General features: G+C 39.6%; 1 protein-coding gene across 3 annotated transcripts in view; it reads left to right on the forward strand.

Annotated features, from left to right (window-relative positions):
* The window catches only part of mxra5 (matrix remodeling associated 5), a 35912-nt gene extending 17774 nt beyond the window's left edge, over nucleotides 1-18138 (forward strand). For all 3 annotated transcript variants that reach the window (XM_016992365.2, XM_003218826.4, XM_008107166.3), the window contains exons 5-7: nucleotides 1384-6072; nucleotides 7499-8399; nucleotides 14733-18138. In XM_016992365.2, coding sequence (XP_016847854.2) covers nucleotides 1384-6072; nucleotides 7499-8399; nucleotides 14733-16641 — 7499 coding nt within the window. In that variant the 3' untranslated portion in view covers nucleotides 16642-18138. The remainder of the gene's footprint in view (nucleotides 1-1383; nucleotides 6073-7498; nucleotides 8400-14732) is intronic.
* Nucleotides 18139-23550: the final 5412 nt, after the last annotated feature.

Genomic DNA, 23550 nt, shown 5'->3' on the forward strand with positions numbered 1-23550 from the left:
CCTCTCTATAAATTCAGACATGCTATGGTGATTGGGTGATAAAGAAAAAAACATTGCAAGCCAACTTCAGACAGAAAGCAACCAAGCAGTCAGTCTACAGGCCCATCTACATCGAGCAGTTTAGTCAGGTGTCATTGTGCTAGGGAGCAGTTCTGGATCCAACACATTCATGCCAAATCCAGAACTATTGTTGTGATGATTAAGGAATGCAGCCACTCTATTGTGGCAGCACCATCTTGCTTCCTCCATGTCACTGACACCACACCTAACTGGCACCAGAGCTCCATACGAGGTTCTGCCTATCACAGGCACCTCTACTGTCATTAGAATGGGGCACCTGTGCAACCAGTGTGAGGAACGGGGCAATCCCCCTCTTTTTTCCTGATCTCATAGGCACCCCATTTTGACATCAGAGTTGCAGCTACCCTGTTTCCCAGAAAATAAAACATCCCCGAAAAATAAGACCTAGTAGAAGTTTTGCTGAATTGCTAAATATAAGGCCTCCCCCGAAAGTAAGACCTAGTAAAGTTTTTGTTTGGAAGCATGCCCAGCGCCTGCCAAACAGAACACCAGAGCACGCAGGATTGGTAAATGTACATGCCAGTTGTACATGGAAATAATGGTAGTAACAAGAAATTCTTGATAGGATTCAGAGTTCGTCTGGTTATGCTGGTTTGTGATGACAACTACTGTACAGTATATAAAAAATGTTCATTTTTTTGTTCAACAATAAATGTGAATTCTTCTTCATCGAAAAATAAGACGTCCCCTGAAAATAAGACCTAGCACATCTTTGGGAGCAAAAAATAATATAAGACACTGTCTTATTTTCGGGGAAACACGGTAGGAGTCACAGCAGTGGCACAACCACAATCCAGCCTATTCAAAACCTTTTGAATTTTAAAAAAAGAATGATAAGCACAAAGACGCAGTTGACTCCAATTGGTTTTTTGTACACACTCTCAAATAAATCTATGAGCTTGCTGTTCAGGGGCCATTTACAGAGGCCACAAACAGTGATGCTGATCTGAAGCTCTTGATTAGTATTGCCATAGTCCACATAACAATATCATATTTCTAGTTCCCATAGTTGCAGAATTAAGTTTTGCAAACCACAGGTCTGTTGCTGTTTCTGATGGATAGAAGTATGTATAGTGAGCCAGTAATTAGTAGAAGCAAAACCTGTCCTCTTTGTTCCATTCTTTTATCTTTAATTAGAATCAGATTTTCAATCATATTCTTTAAAGCAGAATAAATCAGATGTTAGTTGCCTACCTTCTCCAGAACTTGCTAATGAAATTAGTTAGGCATGAGCACTATATATTCAACTAGTTTTTTTTAAATAGTACTGAGTTATATAAGAATGCCTTTTTGTTCTTCCAGGTGTCCTCAAGTGTAAAAAAGACAAAGCCTATGAAGAAGGCCAACTTTGCCCTAAGTGCACTTTCCCAAAACATTTCCAGAAACAAGACATTCAAAATGTAAAAGATATTTCCTGCACAAAGCCCATCATACAATCTCCTCTGAAACAGAGTATCAGCTTCAAGGAAGAAGAGGAAGAAGAAGATGACAATTTTGAGCTTCCTATGGAAGAATTTCAGCTGTCTCCTTGGAACATAACCTTGAACCTAACTGATGAGCATGGAAACTTAGTGAATCTGAACTGTGAAATCAAAAAACCAACAGACTCTACCAAAATCCAGTGGAACCAGATCTCTCCTCGGGAAATTGAGATTAATGCTACAATTTCCCTGGATTTAGAATGCCTCATGAGCCGAGACAATTATGAAAAATTGTGGAAGCTTATTGCTTATTACAGTGAAGTGCCTGTCAAGTTAGAAAGGGAGCATGTGCTGAGCCATGAACCAAAGTTAAGCTATCATTACAAGCAAGGTTCTGATTATGATGCCCTTTACTACACAGGTGTTAAAGGAAGGATCCTTGCTGAGCCTGCCTGGGTGATGCAACCATTGATACACATTCAATTAAACAGACGCCAAAGTACAGGGACAAAAGTGGTGCTCTCCTTTTCTACCAGAGTTTCTCAAACACTTCAGACCCAACAAAACAGACAGCAGAGAAACAGCTGGGTCATGATAGAGCAAGACGAACATACAAGGGTTGCTCAGAGTGTAGTAAAAGGATCTGATGCTCAACTGAGTTGCAATGTCAAAGCATCAGAAAGCCCTTCTATCAAATGGATGCTTCCAGATGGGACTAAACTGAAGGCTCCATTCAAAATGGAAGACAGCAGGTATTCTGTCCTCAGCAGTGGTCAGTTAGTTATCAGATCAGTGACCTATGCTGATTCAGGTATATACCACTGTGTTGCTCAAGTGAGAAATGATGTAGACACAATGTCCTACAGAATTCAGGTACAGCCTCCAGTCATTCAACCAGCTGACTCTGAGACAACAAAAGTAGAAAAACATGTGGGGGATCCCATACTTTTGCCTTGTAGTGCAATTGCAATACCAGATGCATATCTAAGTTGGATACTCCCAGACGGCCATGTTCTTTATGATTTATCAAACTCATCCAATGCATACCTGTTACACAATGGCACACTGTTAATTCCTCACAGCCATATCAAGGACAGTGGCTACTACAGGTGTGTGGCTATTAATCAACGAGGATCAGACCAATTCTCTGTTAAAGTATCAGTAAAAAAAATAGTATCTGATAGATCTCCAAAAAGGGAAAAATTTAAAATGCACCCTGGTTCAAGGATCTCTGTAAAAGCAAGGGAGAAGACCATAGAAGATGCTGAGGGATCAGGTGAAGAATCTGATGAGACTCTAAGCAAAAGAATCCATCTGAAGGATCATGAAGTATCCCTTAAACAAAAAAATGACAATATTTCTCCTGCCCAAATTAAAAAGAATAAAAAAGGAAAACGCAAAATGAAATTATGGAAAGGCATGGACAGGACGGAAGAAATAAATGTTGCAGAGGGCCGTAGGGTATTTGAGTCCAGAAGGAGAATAAATATGGCAAACAAACAGATTAATCCACAACATTGGGCCAATATTTTGGCAAAAGTCCGTGGGAAAAATCTTTCTAGACCAACAGAAGCAGCAGTTCCTTCTTTAAGGACAGCTACAGAGACTCCAATGGTACATCAAACCTCCAAAATTTCTCCTCCTCCAATTGCCAGTCCCCCACTAAACAGTGCTGTAGAAGTAAATGAAGATGAGTCATCTGCAGATATGCCACATTTGAGTGAGGCAGAACTATTTTCAGTCACTTTTTTTCCCAACTTGAATTCTCAGGATAATCATCAAGAACAAACACATTCTCAAACAGCGAGTACCATGTCCTCTGTAGAATATGAACCTTCCAGCACTGCAGAAAATCAGTACAGGTTGGAAACATTTGTCACAAAGGATACTCGGTTCTCTCCAAATGGACAGACCCAGACCTGGGATCACAATGAAGTGAACACAGATCAGGTGGAATCAGCAGAACTGGAAAACATAGATACTTTCACCCAAGAGTCCTCATATGAACAAATAATAACCAGTTTACCTTATATTCAAATCCCTTTGGTAACAATGGACAGTGGACATTCACCAGTGACTCCTTCCCATGGAAATGCCCATTTTTCTGAAGGTTCAGAAACATATTTCCAGCAAAAAAATATAAATGAACTAGATAATGCTGCAATCTCAATGCAGTCTCCAGTTGATATTAATGTTAAAGCTGCCACTCCTTTTCTTACTTCTGCCTCTCCAATGGTAGAGTCTGTTCTTGAAGAGGCGAGTAAAAATTTCTTCAAGCAAGTAAGAATTTCTTCAGACCCATTTGAGGATTCTGAAAGTATAATTCTTGAAAACACAAATACTCAAAAACCAGAATCCACTTTTAATCTAGAAAATACCAAAAAGCAAGAATGGAGATCTACTACTGCTCCTACCAACAAGGTGACTACTGTATCTATGATTACAGAATCTGAAAGAAAAATTACTACTTTTGAGCCACAGGTTATCCAGCAACCCCGAAGGAGAACATATGGAAGAAAGAGATTTAGGCCAAATAGGTTCAGGAGACCAAAGCTTATCCTTCCTACAGCTATTACTGAAAAGGAAATACCAATTATTCAAAAAATATCTAAAACAGAAGCTGCAACTGAAAGTTCATATGGTTCCACTTTTGGAGACCATCAGAAATCTGGCGGTGAAACACAACAAGCAAAAGAATCTTTGGAAGTCAGTTATTCTGTTATTCCTTTACAAAGGCCCACCAAGGCTCAAGACAATGAAATGGCTTCAACTCTTCAACTTTTTACTTCACTACCTAAAACATCTGTAATTCCTTTTAATCGTATCCAGGAATCTGAAGGACACCACGTAGTATCAACACAGGATTCACCAATGACATTTCCTATGAAACAGCTAGATTTATCTCATCACTCAGAGCAGGTGAGTGATGAGATACCTACAGATGATGAATTATTCAAAGTTTTGGAAGGTAATAACGTTAGAGCAAATAATGAAATCACAGAGGCATATAGAACAAGAACTTCAACTCCTATACAGAGTTTTACCAGCTCACTGTCACTCTCTGACTTGAGTCCCTCGATGATTCCAGAATATGCTGAAGAATCTCTTCCTATTGCAGAGGAAGTGCATGTTTCAGAAAGTCCACCAGTGACTGCAGTTGCAACATCTTTGCCTCAGAGAGAAACAACTTCATCTCATTATAGTACTTTGAGTGATCACCTTTTCATACCCACTGAAATAAAAGAAATCATTAATCCTTGGCAAAGCAGAACATCAATATACCCATCTTCAAAGGAAAATACTGCACAGTTTCATGATCATCATGATCAAACTGCTGTATACAGTAGTGAGAAAAATGATTCTCCAGTTTTACCAATTGCATCTGTACCTTTAGCCACTACTTTTCTTCCGATCATCCAGAGAAATCTTACTTTGTTCAATCGTTTTTCTACAAAGAAAAATCACACATCTGGCACGGCAGCACATCCAGACAACAACGGACCCACTGTTGACAATGCTAGAGCAAAATTTAGCTCAAGACAGAATGAACTTTTCACTTTCCATTCTTACCACAACAGAATAACCACACAACAAAAGCAAGGACAATTGAAAGAGCCACATGGTGGCAAATCATACAATAGTCTCAGTCCAAATATTCCTAGACAGCAAATACCTATTTTTAACCAGCCACATGCTTTTGTACCGCCAAAACACATTCCTGTAAGGGGGACCATAAGAGCTCCTTATCTCATGGTACCAAGCCTGTTTCATCATTTTGTGACTCAGCAACCCCCCCTTCACTATACCAACAAACCTGAGATTACAGCATATGCAGCACAAACCACACAGGACAGAAAAAACTCTTCACAGAGAGAGACATTTCCCACTACAACAGCTGCCCCTTTATACAGACCAAAGGTGCATACTCCAAACAGATATGGCAATCAGGGTGAAACCCGATACACCATTCATTCCAGACTTTTTGCCAATAACTATCTCCCTGAAGTCAGAGATAAGTCTGGAAAAACAATAAATCAAGCTGTGCCACAGTTTACCAATCCTAGGATACCATTCCTGATTAACAGAACCAGGGTGTTGCAACACTTAGGAGTAAACTCTAAACCTGTGATGCCAAACATGCGCACCCCATTGAACACCACTGAGAAGAATGTTCTCCCACCCACCAGGACTATAACACAAAGTACCCCTCTAAAAGCCATAGCAATGCCACCACCTCCCATTTCATTGGTTACTGTACCACCAACCACAATAGTCACTCCTATATTCCTGACTCAAAGCACTAGATCTCAGGCAATTTCAAGTGTGCCATCTTCCAGAAACATCCAGCATAATAATCAAAATGTATTGCTTGTGCCTAAAATGGGAGGCGTTCTACCACTGAATACCAGCATCATGCAGTCTTCACAATTCAGGGCACAAGGGCAAAGGCCTAAGATTATAGTCAAAACGTCAAGCAGTTTATCCATCCTTGCTGAATCAGATGCCATTATCCCATGCGATGCTACAGGGGAACCTAAACCAGTAATTTCCTGGACAAAAATCTCAACAGGTAAGGGTTCTGATGCAGACACACCACAACATAAAAGCTATAACTTCCATTTCTCCCTCCACTGCTGCAAAAACAGTGCATTGTATTGAAAATGTATAGGAGTGCTGTGCCTATTTCCTGATTATTTTGGTATGTACTGATTTCTTTTAACTTAATTTTGGGGTTTAACTAGATATATTCTGTCACAGTTCTTCAACAATCTCCAGGGAAAAAGAGCCATGCTTCATACATACACATAGTGTTCTTTGTGCATTGCTCATGCAGAACACGGATGTAGGTCTGGATGACCATTCTCATATGCACTGTGATGCTTACTTAAGCCCTATCAAATGGGTTAGATAACATATCGGCAACCTGACACCTGTATATGTTATAGAATAAAGCTTCCTTAAACCTAGTTGGCATGTAGAAGGGTCAGGAGTTCTTAGGCGATACCTCGTAGTTCGAGGATGATGGTCCTCCATTTCTTGGAAGAAATGTGTGATTTTTTTTAGTGTGTGGAGGTCCCAGCAGCACTGGGGTCCCAGCAGTGGTGTGATTAACACAACGAGAGTGTCTTCTCAGTCTGTTGCAGCCTTCTTCCGCCTTCACAGCCATTGTAACATGTACCATTGAGGTCTTTGGGTCTTCGGATTGTTCTTGGTCTGGATCCTCCCCTGTGGCCACTCCTGGGAGTATGTGACTCCCGTGGTTGTGCCCTCAAGTTCATTGGAACACGCAAACCCCCTCGCCACGTCAAGGTGACAATCCATCGAGCAGGGTCAGGAGTTAATCCTTTCTGGTGTATAACAAGTTAGCTGTGGGATTATTATTACTTTTTAACTTCCCAGGAGTTACAGTGTTTTGAAGGCTACACAAACTACTGACAATTCCAGTGGTGGTGAATGGGACATGGACATTCAGATTTTGTAGTTTTTACTTTTATCAATCAATGCTCACTAAACAAATGAAAACTTTTGCCCGATATATCAATTGGAATAAAAAAGTAGCAAAAAGCAATACATATATTGGCACTTTATTGTCTCACCTGGGTATTTTGTCTATTCTATTATACATATCAAGTAATTGAAAGTAAGAGTATTTTGAATAATACTATAGGTTTAATTGCCATGAAATGCTTACTTTATAGTTACTTGTTAATTTTTCAACAAAGCATGATTTTGTAGACTAAATCAGTGGATTAAGATTAAGGAAGGTGTAGTTTATACCATCTGGAAGATATCAGCTTGCCTACATTGGGACAAGGTGTTTCTTTTGATAAAAATAGGAAGGCACAATTGCCTCCATAGTTACTAAGCATTTTAGATACTATCTAAATTTGGTTTTATATCAGCACATCTTCTAAATAGGAAGGTTTGTGGGTTGTTTAGATGGAGGAAAAATTTAACAACTCATTTTTTTTCTCCCTGTTTGCTGAATCTTGCAGGAGCATTGATGACAGCCAGTACAAGAATACAACGTTTTGAAGTCCTGAAAAATGGTACATTCATTATTCGTAATGTTCAGCTTCAGGACCGTGGACAGTATTTGTGCACTGCTCAGAACCTGCATGGCACTGATAAAATGACTGTCTTGCTGACTGTCTTAGCCTACCAACCCAAAATACTGGGTCCACGTTTCAGAGATGTGACTGTTTATTTTGGAGAAAAAGTGGCCATGGATTGCCAAGCCAGTGGAATCCCAAACCCACACATTTCTTGGATTTTTCCTGATCGGAAAATTTTACAAACTGTGATCACTACAGAGGGAAGAGTGATGCTGTATGAAAACCGAACCTTGTCTCTCAAGGACACTAACTTCTCGGACCGGGGAGTGTACAAGTGCATAGCCAACAATGCTGCAGGAGCTGATAGTATTGCTGTAAGACTTAACATAGCTGCTCTGCCACCTATTATCCAGCAGGACAAAGTCGAAAACATTTCCCTCAGTGTGGGGCAAAACATTAACATTCACTGTAGTGCCAAGGCAGCTCCTTTGCCTGGCATCCGCTGGGTGCTTTATGACGGAACACAGATCCGAACCTCCCAGTTTGTCCATGGAAATCTGTTTGTTTTTCCAAATGGAACACTATACATACGCAACGTTTCACCCAAAGATAGTGGGAGCTATGAATGTATTGCTGCCAATATGGTTGGTGCAGCCAGGAGAACTGTATGGCTACAAGTCAAAAAGCAGTCTATGAATGCTAAGATCACTGGGACCTCTCCTCAGAGAACAGATGTGACATATGGCAGCGCCCTCCGATTGGATTGCAGTGCATCTGGTGATCCCTGGCCACGAATACTCTGGAGACTCCCCTCAAAAAGGATGGTGGATTCTCTACATAGGTAAGAGAGATAAAAATAGAATTTTGATAGTTACTCTTTTGTAATATAGTTTCCATAATCCTCCAGCGCACTTTGCAAATGTCCCAGCTGAAGCAAATAAATTTTCTTAAAGTAATCATACTTCCAAGTTCTGGGAGAAAACAAATCTACTGCTTAATGGCTCACTATGTCTTCATTTTTAAAAAGGATTTTCACTCAACAACTCTACACATTACCATGATCCTTCAAGTCAAACCAAATATCTTTGTTTCATGCTCTATGGTTAGAAAATAATGAGCAGTTTAATAAGTGTGTGTGCATGCCCATGGGTATAATGCATGCAGTTTCAGAATGAAAATTGAATATCAATAGTCATATTTACATTTCCTGTAGCATTTCACCTTCCTTCCATATGGCATTGGATTGGCATATTTAGGCTTTAGTGTTTGACATTCGATTCATGTTTCTTCAAAAGTTAAGTCTCATTGCATTCAGCATGTGGTCCAACAAAGGATGCTATATAATTATAGCTGAATATTACTAGTTTGCTTATTTTTTATTTGCCAAGGAATCTTGAGGTTATTAGTAAGTTTATCAGAAGAATCTCACAGAGATCAATAATTGCAGAAAGTATTCTTAACTGACTTAACTATTGCTGTTTCCCTTCATTTCCAACTTATGGAGACCCTATCACAGGGTTTTCTTGGCAATATTTCTTCAAAGGGAATTTACCTTTGTATTCCTCTGACACACACACACACACACACACAGAGTGACTTACATCACTCTTCATACAGCCATGTTGTTTCAACAAAGCAATTTGGAGGCTTAAGACGCCATGCTAACTATGCATGTGTTGCTTATGAAATGATTATCTATTATGTACTACAATGGAAATCATTCCCTAAAAGCAGAATATTTGAAAACAGGAATGCTGGCACTATATCTCAAGATGAGCCATCATGGTGTAGTGGTTTTGTTGTGGAATTTCATTTGGACACAGGTGAGGAAAGCAGACTGATAGCAGAAGTTGTCTTCAAGATAATTTACTTTTGTCCAATAGCAGGTGACAATGTTAGCTAATGCCCAGAAAATGCATTGCCTCCCTTTGCCTGCAGTGGCTTTCCAATTTATAGAATTTTACACAAGCATGCACATAGAGCTAACTAACAATGGAATTTGCTGATTATTATAATCCTTTTGGACATGCATAATTGCCTTGTAACTTATATAACTCATTACTCACCACATCAGGTGAAGTGTCCATAGTTTATTCCACGTATGCACTATCCTCAGGTGACGTCTTTATAGTTCATCACACATATGCATTATCCAGCAAGCCAAATCGTTATTACATAACCTTATCTTGTGAGCAAAGAGCAAATGTCAGGCAGAACATGTCCTGTCAACACTTTCATGGAAAAAAACAAGATTTTGAGTAAGGGCCATCCACCGTTTTTCCCCGAAAATAAGACATCCCCAAAAAATAAGACCTAGTAGAGTAGAAATGCGAAATATAAGATATCCCGCAAAAATAAGACCTAGGAGGAGGAAGCCACTGTCACCAGAGCCTGTGGTGTGAAAGAGAAGGGAAAGGTGCCTGCCTTACCCTCCTTCTCCTTTGCCTTCCTCGGTGGTGGAAGCAGCTCCCTCCTCCTCCGCCTTCCTCGGTGGGTGGGTGCTGTGCGAAGAAGGGGAGATGGGGCTGAGGCCTGGCATGAGAGAGAAGCCCGACCCACAGTGTTTCTCACCAGGTAGATGCCCCTGCCACTGAGGGGCTCAATGGCGGAGAAAGACCCGACCATCCGGCCCCTTCCCTCCCTCCCCCGCTCCCCGGGAGGCCCTTGTCCTCGCCAGATTTCACCCAAGTCTTCATCCACTCGGCAGGGAGTGCCATCCCTGTTGCCGCTGCCATCTTCCCCCTCTGGTGCTGGAAGCACCCGAATGTACGAGAGGCAGCCAGGCAAGCAAGAAGGGGCCTACCGCACCTTCCTTGACGGAAGGCCCCAGGGACCATCCAGTCCAACCCCCAACTGCCATGCAAGAAAGGCACAGTCAAAGCATCCCAACCCCTACCCTGAGCGGTGGGAGGGAAATAGGGTTTTGGAAGCAAGGAAGGTGAGGAAAAAAGGCTTTTGGTGGTGAATTAGGGGGAGGAGTAGGAAAGGGGAGGGAAATCTTGGGGGGAACTTGGTGGGGGAGAGGGATTAGGAGCAGGGGAGGAAGGGCTCCTTCCAAATTTTGAGAATCTCTGACAAACTGAATAAAGAAAGTATCCTCAGGCCAAACCTTTTTCTGTATGACCAAACCTCCCTGCATTCTTGAGAGAAGGATTTTCCTGTTGATTGCAGGGAACATAGCTATGAATGGAACACTTAAACCATGGGGACTTAAACCTGTATTATGTTAGTTGGATTATTGCCATATTTCCTGAAGCAGGAGTATGAGATCTGTTATATGCATGTGTATACAGTTAGCCAAATGCCAAATGTTTCTATTAAAGTGATTATTTTATTAGTAATATAAATACAATAATTTGTTGTGTTCCGGGGGTTCAAGTGTTCCAAGAGGTTTGGCTTTGATTTCTGTTTATACTAAGGTTTCTTTACATTATACCAGAGCTGGCAATGCTCTTTTAAAACATATATTGCCTTATGTAAAAAATACTCATTTTTATTAATGATGATTAATGTATTTGCTAATATAGATTGAACAATTTGTAAAGGAAAAATAAGTTACTTGTTAAGGGCATTACCTTTTAAAAACAAAGCCAGACTGTTGTATACCGGCAGCCATTTAATGGCCGGCATCCTGTATGTCTCAGCATAGCATGGCAGTGAAGCCTATGGAACTAGACTGCAGATGGCCATTCATTGTCCTCTGGATGGTGCCCCCTGGGCTATAATATACCAGCTCTCTCTAGACCAATGAAGCTCCATAGTCACCCTATATCTGGTAAATGCCAAGGAGAAATGTTTAACTCTCCCTGCAGCCAGGCACAAAAAGAGTAAATCTTCCACTCGGGTCCTCCTGCATGTAATCATTTTGCCTCTGACTTCAAAAACAAAACCAAGCACTCTCCAATCTCTCCTTGATCTTTAATAGGCATGGGATGGCCAGGGAGAGTGGGAAGAGGTTGTAGTCTCTCTACAGAGGGATTGTGGTGTACTATAGACCAAGAATGGTCTATAGTGCAATATTTCCAGGGGAGGCTTTGAATGGTACTAAGGCATACCAAACAAAAATACATATGCACTCTTAGGATCTCATCACATGGAGGTCCTAAAACTGGGGGACAGCAGGGGAATCTGTACTGCCGTGGGGCAAATCCTTTGGGCAATGGGGGAAACTGGTATTAAACGGCCCGCATCACCCACATCACCCTCTTCCCCATCACACGGGAGAAACCGTTACTGCTTGGCTTCCCCCCGAGCTGTCCCCAGCTTAGGTAATGAGAAAATGAATATCCACCCATGTTCTCAGAGCTCTGTCCTACAATGCTGCCATCCTGAAAGCGTCGTAGGACAGGGCAAAAGCACCATGTGATGAGGTCGAAAGAGTGATAGCCAATGTATTCTTTTTAAATACACAAGCCATAGGGAACTATAGTAGCATGACTATGGCAAGATTTTTATCTCTTTGTGGGGGAAAACTGAATGAATTAGGCTTATTAGTTAAATGTATTTTATTTTCCCCCAAAGTAAACAGAACATTTGGAGCTGCCTTCTATCTGATTTGTATTCTGACCACCCTACTTCATATATACTGAAATCTCCATATGGTATGATGTTGCAATGCTGTGAATTCAACATGCTCTAGATCCTGTTGAGCTAGATAACGGCATCAAAGGCTGCCATTAGTGAGGATGGAAAAGCTTGTTGTATGATGGCATCACACCATATGCTTGATTATATTAAAAGCTTTAGAACAAAATTGAATACAGGGATGTCCTTATCTCTGGTAACCCTTTACCTCTCCAGATATCTAAATTTTGAACTGTTAGTGTTTGGCAGGACAGATCCCATAATCATGCTCCTTTCCTGGAATGTTCAAAATGCAGAGTGTTGTCTTGGTGTAAGTATTTGTGCATGTACACATGGGCACACAGACAGAATGTGTTTGTACACAGTATAATGCCAATGTATTAGCATGATCTCCCTATCATGGAATATTTATCTGGTAAAACAGCATTGTGGTTAGCTAGAGAAATCTGAAATGGCTTTAGAAAGAGACAGAAATGAACACATTACACCCACAAGCAAGACAAGACTATTAATACAGGAGTTTCCAGGAGCCTCAAGCACCTTAAAGTCAGTAATACAGCTCTAATTGTTTTTGTTTTTTTCACACAGGGGGCAGGTCTTCTGTCCAACTAATAGACTGCTGCTATCATGTTATTGGTCTAGTGTACATGTGTCAAATGCAAGGCCCGCAGCCCACATTTGGCCCATCATGTCATTTTGCGTGGCCCATGAGGGCAACATAATTCCATTTATCATTTTACATTTACAACCGGTCCTTTGAAGGCAGCCATAAGGCTTATGTGACCCTTGGTGAAAATGAGTTTGACACCCCTGGTCTGTTCAAAGTACTATGACTTTTAGTTCACACTAGTTTGGTTAAAGATCCACCCCATAGTGCCATCACTGAAACCTGATCCTATGAGACAAATATTGTTGGGAGTGTATCACATGGGATCTCACAAAAGGGTCATATTGGATCCTGCAATAAATCCAGTACTTTTGTATAAATATGGACCAGTGTTGCAGCATTTATATTATTTCTCTCATCTTTTGTATCCCTGATGAGCTTTTGCAAAGATCATTGTTCTGCCAAACTGGAGGAGGAAAGTAGAGGATGGGCAGCTGTGCCTCCTTCCCTTTCTGCATCAAATTGCTTTCCAGTGGAAGAAGCTTAAAATATTTTACACTGGCTTTAGTAGAGAATGAAAATTTATTAATTTCATAGTACAGGACTGGGTCACAGCTCCACTGTTAAGTAGAATGAAACAGTGGACAGCCTGCAAATACCAGGAAGTAGCAGCAGTGTGTTAGAGGAGAGTTCTGTGGGACATGAGAGGTTCTCTACAACCCCTAAGGGGATCTTTTGTCTTTAGATACAGAAAGTTATCTTTCTATATCCAAATTCAATTGCCAGTCAAGCTGTTTATTTTTATGTGGATTTGATGGGGACATATTCTCCTTTGATTCAGGCACCAAAATGCCCTGGGCCAGCCTTAGCTTTAGTTCATGGTGGAGAATGTGTGTGAGATAGAAGGTCTCTGGTTCAGTTGATAATATCTCCAGTTTCCTGGAAGCAGAAACAGGGGGGAAAATATTGAAGCCTCAGAGGACTTGTGTCAGCTAGGAATCAAATGCATAGTCAGACCAAATACACAATCACTTCTACATTTGTGTCTGTACTTCATGTAGTATTTGGAGGGGAATATTTGCAGGATGAGGGGCCAAAGTTTTCCTTTATGCATACTCTATGGAACATGCATGTAACATTGGATTCATTCTCCCACATCTGAAAATAATTGGGAGATGAACATACATACAGGATCAACATCCAAGGCAATCATCATTTGCCCAAAAAGGCAGAACAATCTTATATAATGCCATGGGTGTTTATAACAATTTAAAATAGATCATATGTTTTATTGTTGCAAAGGGAGTTATATCAGTTTCCATTAAATACTCTGACTCTATAAACTTCTTAAATTGGTGCACATAAATAGGTCACATACTGTTAATGGATATGGTACATTTGTTTCCTCTCTTAAAATGCCACAGCCCATTATTATGTTACTTTCAGTACAATTCAGTACATGTTTACTCAAAAGTAAGTCTTATTGACTTCTAAGAGTTTTATTTCCAGTTATGAGCATGACAGAATGCAATCTGACTATGGCTAATTTATACAAATATGTTTCATATTTGTATAATATGGACTGCTTATAATGATAGCACTGTTATTCTCTGTTGAATAACATTCAACATTAATAAATGTATGTGTATCTTGTCTTATGGAATGTATTGTCAATATCCTGCTCATCTTATAAACATATCTGTCTATGCTTATAAGACAACATGGTAGTCTTCTATGTGGTATATATATGTAGGAAAAAAAATTCCAGTGTAAATTTCTGTAAATAAAATCTAGAACTTCAGAAGAGCAGTATAAAGTAAACAAAAACATCCTTGGATTAAAGAGAGTTAATTTCAGGAAATAATTTTTGCTTGGAAATGAAAATAATTACTTCTGATTGTTTTCTGGCTCAAAGTATGATTTATGAACATAAACTTACAGCATATGCTTTGTTCTTCTCTTCCCCCCCCCCCCCCACATTAGTTTGGACAGCAGAATCAAGGTATTTGGAAATGGAACTTTGGTTGTCCATTCTATCACCGACAAAGATGCAGGAGACTATTTGTGTGTAGCGCGCAATAAGATTGGTGATGACTATGTGATTCTCAAAGTAAATGTGATGATGAAAGCTGCCAAAATTGAACACAAGAATGAGAATAATCACAAAGTGATCTACGGAGGAGACCTGAAAGTTGACTGTGTGGCTACAGGCCTACCAAACCCTGAGATCTCCTGGAGTCTTCCAGATGGTAGCATGATAAACACCTTCATGCAGTCAGATGACAGTGGAATCCGTACCAAGAGATATGTGGTGTTCAACAACGGGACACTGTACTTCAACGATGTGGGGCTGAGAGAAGAGGGAGACTACACCTGCTATGCTGAGAACCAGATAGGTAAAGATGAGATGAAAGTACGAGTAAAAGTAGTGGCTGAACCTGCCATAATCAAGAATAAAACCTACAGAGTGCTCAACATACCATATGGGGATGTGGTGTCTGTAGGATGTGAAGCCAAAGGGGATCCCACACCAAAAATAATCTGGCTGTCTCCAAGCAACAGGCCTATCCCACTTCTTTCAGATAAATACCAGGTGTACAGAGATGGGACCCTTCTCATACAGAAAGCCCAAAGATCTGATAGTGGCAACTATACATGTGTAGCCCGGAACAGTGCTGGAGAGGATAGGAAAGTTGTCTGGATTCATGTCAATGTTCAGCCTCCCAAAATCAATGGGTATCCCAGCATGATCACTTCAGTGAGAGAAATGGCTCTGAGAGACAGCCGGAAGTTAATTGACTGTAAAGCCGAGGGTATCCCCTCTCCAAGGGTCATGTGGGCTTTCCCAGAAGGGGTCATCTTGCCTGCCCCCTATTATGGGAACAGAATCACTGTTCATCGCAATGGCACACTAGATATCCGTGGTGTGAGGCAGACAGATTCAGTGCAGCTGGTGTGCATTGGTAGGAATGAAGGGGGAGAGGCCAGACTGATTGTCCAGTTTCAGGTTATGGACCATGTGGAGAAGCCTACCTTCAGGGATCCTACCACTGAAAGGATCACTGCTGCAGCAGGTCACAGCATCAACTTGAACTGCTCAGTCCATGGGAACCCTCAACCCAGCACAGCTTGGATCCTTCCAAATGGCACTGAACTGCAGAAGGGCAGCCATTTGCAGAGGTTTTACCACAAGAAGGATGGCATCCTGCACATCAGTGCCCTGTCTGCAACGGATGCTGGGACTTATCGCTGTACTGCGCGAAATCCTGGGGGTTATGTGGAGAGGATGGTCTTCCTCAAAGTTGGGCTGAAACCAGAAATCAGCAATCAGTATAACAACCTGGTGAGCATCATCAATGGAGAGACCCTGCAGCTTCACTGCATCACACAGCCCAGCCAGAGGGCACGCATCACTTGGACTCTGCCCAATGGAATGAAATTAGACAGTCCCCAAGCTCATGGGAGATTTTCCCTGTCAGAAAATGGCTCTCTTACTGTGCGTGAGGCATCTGTCTTCGATCGAGGGACCTACCTATGCAAGGTGGCAACTGAATATGGCTCTTCCCTAATGAACGTTCCAGTGATTGTCATAGCCTATCCACCCCGGATCACAAGTGAGCCAGCCCCTGTCATTTATGCAAGGCCAGGCAATACAGTCAAGCTGAATTGTATGGCCATTGGGATCCCTAAAGCAGAAATAACATGGGAACTCCCAGACAAATCACATCTGACAGCAGGAGCTCAGTCCCGTTTGTATGGAAACAAATTTCTTCACCCTCAAGGTTCATTAATCATACAGCAGGCTACACAAAGAGATGCAGGCTTCTACAAATGCACTGCTAAAAATATACTAGGCAGTGATTCAAAAGCAACCTACATACACATATTCTGAAGTTCAAACAAGTGCCCTTGAATACACACAAATATCTAAAGTTCCCACCAAGTAGGCACTGCTAGGGAAATACAGTTGCCAAATGAAGCCAGTTGTATCATGAAAATGAGCAGTTGTACCAGAAATGAAGGTAAGACATAGTTTATATTCAGGAAATACTATTCAGGTAATAAATCAGAGATGACCTCTGAACTATCACTATCATGCAATTGGTTGTCTTGCCAGTTTTCCTTAGAATCTGAGACTAGAATTTGTGGAGGAAGGCAGGAGCATAGGAGTCCAGCAGTATTTCAGGACAAGTTTGTGTACCTCTAATATTTTCAAATGTTGCCTTTGAATCTGGTATGTGTAAACAAAAAAATCATCTAGCCAAAATTAATGACTGAGAAATGCCCTAAGTGGTCCCTAACAGTGGCAGGATTGTCCACTGTCAGCTTTAAGCCATTCTCTTATGGCTTCACTATATCAATTTGTCCCATCTCATGTGTAATTTATAGAAAGAACCACATCATGACACAATGGCAGCACATAGTGAACTTTTCAGCTCACATTCTGGGTTATTGGGTGCCAAAAATAACTGTGGTAGATCTTAAAATGTGGCTGCACAATGACAAGTCTAGGGAACCTGTGATTTTCAAGATGAAAATTAACCACTAATTTTATTACATCTTCCCATTGGCTAACCTACAAAGTCTGGTGGTCCAAGTTGGAGTCCAAGAAATTCTGAAGGGAAATTGTACTATATGGTTATTTAAGACTGCAATTTTCAGGAAAAGTAGGGCAAATAACAAGTGCTTCTAGCATAAGCCCAGTTCACAAATTTAAATATCAGATTTACACACCTTGTGGTATCTTGAGATGTTGATTGGAGAGAGGGGAAATTAGAATATGCAAATGTATCTTTTTGAAAGCAAATACAGAAAAAGGAATTGGTTAATTTTCCTTGCTTGAGCCAATTTTGGTGGTATTTGCAAGTGTGGGATCTAAAATTCTCAGCCTTCAGATTGTCCACATCCATTCTTTAATGCAACAAGCACCTTCAAATAAACCAAAGTGGTATTAAATCCAACACAAGAGCCGAACTTTGAGAAGTTCATTTTCCCCTGACATGAATTAATATAGTCAAGCCTCCATAGCCAATGATTGCTAATTACTTTTTGTCCATTCTTCTGTTAACTCTCCAAGATCAACTGTTCACTTTACAAATTAAAACAAAAAAAGAAAAGAAAATCCCTGATCTTATTCCAGCACAAGTTAGCAATAATTACTGTAGCAATGCAAATGCCTCACAGCAAGGGAATCCCTGGCGGACTTCAGTTATTCTTTCTGTTATATATGTGTGTGTGTTTTCAGACTATGAGACTGGAAGAATAACAATGACCTGTGTCTCAATGTATAAATTATTGGTCTTTACAAGACTCTGATTTTTACTGTGTTTTATATAACATTAAGATCAGTATATTGTATGTTTTATAATAAAAAGTATTTTCCACAGAGTATTTTTGTCACATTGAGTTTTCTTGATAATAAAACTCATCAATAAAGACAAAATCCTTCAAAAACATCCTGGAAAAACTGCTTTCTGGATTGCAACTTCTAAAAACCCTGACTAGCCATGTTGGCTAGGGGATTCTTAGAAATGTAGTCAGAAAAGTGACTAACAGCCGTCTAAAACTTGAGATTTGATCAAAACCACCAAATACGGTAGATAAAATCCTGGCAGTCAAACTTTGAAAAGGCCTTAAGATTGACTACATTTCAATCTGTCCTATGGATTTCAGCAGGTCTCTTCTGACTACATTTGAGTTTGTAATAGAAATGGGATTTTGAATGCATGAACATGTGTATCGGAAACTCTTAGAACAATACCAAAAGTTGGAGTGCGAGATAATGTTTTGCTTTTCTTTTTTGGGAATTGTTTCCTGTTGGGGTTAACTCACAATTTGCATATTGGACTTATTTCATGTCTTTGCTAATTTAATTTCAAACAATCAGCATGCATTATTTGAGGGCGGGGGGCATATCCTGTCCAAATGCTTCTATGTATCATCAAATGAGGCCAGATGAAATATTTTTGGTTTAGTTCCACTTCTTTGTATTTTTCCCTAGCTGTTTGATAACTACTTCAGGAACATAATGTTTTAAATTTAAAGTGACTTGACATAAAAACCCATTCAAATACATGCTATCTCTCTACAAAACCTTTGAAAAAAATGTCTGACAAATAGAATGGTTATATTAAATAATGCACAATTATGCTTATCTCAGTTTCTGTTCTGAAGATAAAGATCATAGGCAGTTAAAAGTGTGCAGACTATAACAGTTGTCTCTCCATATCCATGGTACATGTATCCCTGGGTGCAATCATTAACAGCTTGAATTAAAAAAAAATTACAGAAAAGTCGTAAGTGACATCATTTTACTATGCCATTGTGTATAATGGGACTTGAGCATCCACAGGATTGGGTATCTTGGAATCAAGGCCAGTGGATACCAAGACTGCACTGTATACTAGCGTCTGTCTCTATGGTAAACAAACAGTTCTACGGTGAGTGTTTTTACTTAAAAAACAAAACAGTGTTAGAACTGCACCTGGAATACTTTCCATGCAAATAAGTGCTTTAACCCAAACCTATGTGAATGGGATGCAGCTTTCCATACATGAAATACATGTTTAGACTTGGGTCCCATCTTCAAGATATCTCATTTTGTACATGGAAGTACCTTTTAAAAAACATTTTTTTTAAATCCAAAACACTTCTGGTTCCAAATATTGTGAATAAGGGATTCTCAACCTCTACAAGACAATAATTAAAACAGAACAAATATGCTGGCCTGAATCATTTTGATAATCACAAGTAAAGTAGATCCTCTGAATCAATAGGCTATGTGTAGGTTTTGTCACCTTTCAACATTATATTTAATGGATCTATCCAACTTTAACAACAGGGCCTAGGGCCCTACACTCTTGGAACACTTAAGATGCCTACATGAAAGAAATTGTTCATAACATTTTTAGTCATTATTAACAATTTCACCTCCCATGTAATGCAATGAGGAATGATGTCTTTTTTAGTCAATCATATTTAATTTGTTACCTGAAATCAGCCTTCAGGTAAATATACGCGTAACTACAATAAATGTGGTACAAATCTTCCTGTTGAGAAGTTTAATGATCTGTCAACACGGTATAAACACAAGGTAGCTCACAAAATATTGAATACATTTAATGTTTGAAATGAATTCTGGTTTTGTTTATGTATCTGAATCAGTACTTTGAAATTCAATAAAACTTCAGAATAGCCTTTAAAAGTGGTCAGAACACTGATTACTTTTCGGGCATGAGTCACACACATAAACTGGTCATTTTCAAATTGTTTACTGGTTCAGACTTTAGTACCACATCTGGGAAAAAGTAACCATCAGTTTCTCTTTCAACTGTATAGCATGAGCACTTAACATATATTTAATCAGTTGTGAACCTAATCAGAGATGCTTCATATCTATAATTAGCTGCAATTTTCAGGATTTCTTCACTCAGTAGATCTTAAACATATTGAAGCATCTAGCTGCAATATATGTCCAGCCCTCTTTTTCCTGGGTGCTGATGCTGTGACCTTTTGTGTTGCTGCTACAACAAGACCTGGATATGCCCCTCTTCATCTTCATGTTCTCTGGCAACTTGGAAACAAACAGCTATGCAGTTTAATAGGTAGGAATTGGCTGATAACATTAGAGATGCTAAAAGATGTAGCTATATAGCTTTACAGGAGGTAGCCACTGTTAATATTAAAGCAGCTTTGGTTCCCCCGAAGTAGCACCTTTTCAGCCTACAGCTTCTTCTACTAGTGCTAAAAGTAAAAACTGTTTTATTTCTGTTTCCTGTTTCTTCCTCACCCCAACATTTGCATTGACACAAATTGCACACTTCAACCCTAACTTACACTTCTCTTCAGGTATTATTCACGATGAATATATGCAGTCATTTTAATTTGAAAGCCACCTTGAGTTCTAATATTGGTGAAAAAGTATATTATAATTAGAATCTGGCATTTATGTTACAGATGTATAACCTAAAGTTAAAAATCCATAACTGTATTCACTAAGACTATTTAGTAACAGTTGCAGCACCATAGCCATGATTGTGAAACACCCTCCCATCCCACAGCCAGCAGCCATTTCAAGCAAACGATATCTTATTCAGGTGCTGACCAGGACACAAAGGATGACATTTCGCTGAGTAGCTCTCTGCAGAAATTCTTTATAACAATCAATTTCTCTACTGACTCTATGTCTGTGTGTGTGTTTGTTTCACTATTTGTAAGCTACTGCATTCTCTGGAACTGTGTTTTTGAGCATCCTTAATATAAAAATAGATTTTTTAAAGGGAAAAACAATTTACATTTGATATAAATGCCATATTTGTATTAGAGTGGTATGAAAAATGTGTTTCATATGATATGAAACATGGTGATATGAAAAATGTGTTTTATAATTAAATGTATCAATCTGGAGAGCAGGAGTCTGAGTTTATTTACTGACATTTCTGCCTGGGATAAAGAGAAGCAGTTAAACACACACTGTTGTCATTAAAACATCAATAGTTTTCAAAATGAGAAACTTATCGAACTGCATTTTCCACAGCTTTTGAAAGACAGAAGGAAACGGGGGCAATATTGATTTTTCTTTTCTTTCATTGACTCGACTCCAAACTTTCAGTACCTTAGTGAATTTTCATAACTGTTCAAGTGGAAAGGAACATTATTCTAGATTCTATAGGCAGGTCATCTCAAAATGCTGAAAATGCAATTGCATTAAAATACCCTGGTGAAATTGACAGCAATAGGAATACTGGTAGCTAGCCAGCATTAGCTTCAAAAGCCAATTCCGCTCTTATGGAAAGCTTTGAGTGCCTTGAGAAATACAGTAAAGTGTACACATATAACAAAGGAACACTTGGCCTCATGAACTTATGTTGGATGTCTTGCTTTTGCATTTCTCATTGTATTTTGATCCACAGAAATTGTTCTCACTGTGTTGAAGATCTGGGGACAATAAAAGGTTAAGGGGAGTAGGAGGAATTTGTCTTTGCTTGCATACTATGCTACCCTTGCACTGGTAAGTGTATAATTGTATGGGTTTGGGAGATGTAAATGATCTCCAAAAGCACTGAAAGGTTGATATGTGACATATATGATCCAAACACTGGGAATCCAAATTGTGATATAATATATGGCTTTTGCCTATGAGGCATTGCAAATATGATAGAATACAATGGTGCATCCATTGGAATTACACACACACATCAGACATTCCATTTTATTCCAGCATGAAAATGTTCATTGCCATAAGAGTAGACATAGATCTCCTGTCCATCAGGTATCAGGCGGATTACTGTAAACATTAATTATTCCCAGTTGTAAGAGAAAACCTTTATTCTCACGTTAGTTTGTTATAAATGGAGACAAGTTGTGTTGGGTTATCTAAGCAATCATGCATGCATTTTCAATGTGGGATGGTTTATGTAGTTAGTTATGTCTGTTGCTTAGTAACCTGACAAGCTGCATTCCAGAGTTGATGACACCATTTAGGGGGTTTTGCATATGAAATGGGAAATGGGAGTATCCTTTCTGGGGACACACAGGAAGTGATGTACAGATGCCTCTTCCTGTCTCTTCCTCTTCGCTCCTGGCCATGCCATGCTGATGTTCCAGTCTGTTAAGAGATATGTAGTTTCCTGAACTGTTTTTCTTTGGAACTAAGATGTTTTTGCCTGTATGACCATCATCATACAAGATTGTGAGTAAACATATTTTTGCTATTTTATTTGATGTCTCTGATGCTTATTTTATGCGCATGACTTTTTAAAGGGAAAGGGAGGCTGGATATTTTGTCTTATTGTTTAATTTCTTTTTACCTCTGCTCACATAAACCCCTAGTCTTCTGCATTTTTACTGCTCTGCACTAATATTTAACCATATTGGAATCATAATCTTAACAGGTTATTAAAATATATTCCTATTAAGTTGGGATTTGCACTTCATACGGTGTTAATATGACACTATTCCCATGTACGTACAATTGCTATATGAGAAATTAATTTCTTGAAATTCTCTAACCAAAAATACTAAAGTAGAGAGACAAAAATATATACTTCTCTACGTTACTAACCATATTTTTGTCTCTCTACTTTAGTATTTTTGGTTAGAGAAGATTCTAGGTGTCATGATGAAAGACAATGTGCAAACAAACAATTACCATCCGGTCAGCCTCACATCGATACCAGGCAAGATTCTGGAAAATTTCATTAAGGAAGTGGTCTGCAAACACTTAGAAACAAATGCAGTCATTGCTAGTAGTCAACACGGATTTACCAAAAACAAGTCATGCCAGACTAATCTGATCTCTTTTTTCGATAGAGTTACGAGTTGGGTCGATAAAGGGAATGCCGTGGATGTAGCGTACCTAGATTTCAGTAAGGCCTTCAACAAAGTCCCTCATGACCTTCTGGCAAACAAACTAGTAAAATGTGAGCTAGACAAAACTACGGTTAGGTGGATCTGTAATTGGCTAAGCAAACGAACCCAAAGGGTGCTCACCAATACTTCGTCTTCATCTTGGAAAGAATTCACGAATGGAGTGCCGCAGGGTTCCGTCCTGGGCCTGGTTCTCTTTAACATCTTTATTAACGACTTAAACGAATGGTTAGAAGGCACGATCATCAAGTTTGCAGATGACACCAAACTAGGAGGGATAGCCAACACTCCAGAAGACAGAAGTAGAATTCAAAACGATCTTGACAGACTAGAGAGATGGGCCGAAACTAACAAAATGAAGTTCAACAGGGACAAATGCAAGATACTTCATTTCGGCAGAAAAAATGGAATGCAAAGATACAGAATGGGGGGC

The sequence above is a fragment of the Anolis carolinensis genome, chromosome 3 (assembly GCF_035594765.1).
Source record: "Anolis carolinensis isolate JA03-04 chromosome 3, rAnoCar3.1.pri, whole genome shotgun sequence".
Classification (NCBI taxonomy): Eukaryota; Metazoa; Chordata; class Lepidosauria; order Squamata; family Dactyloidae; genus Anolis; species Anolis carolinensis.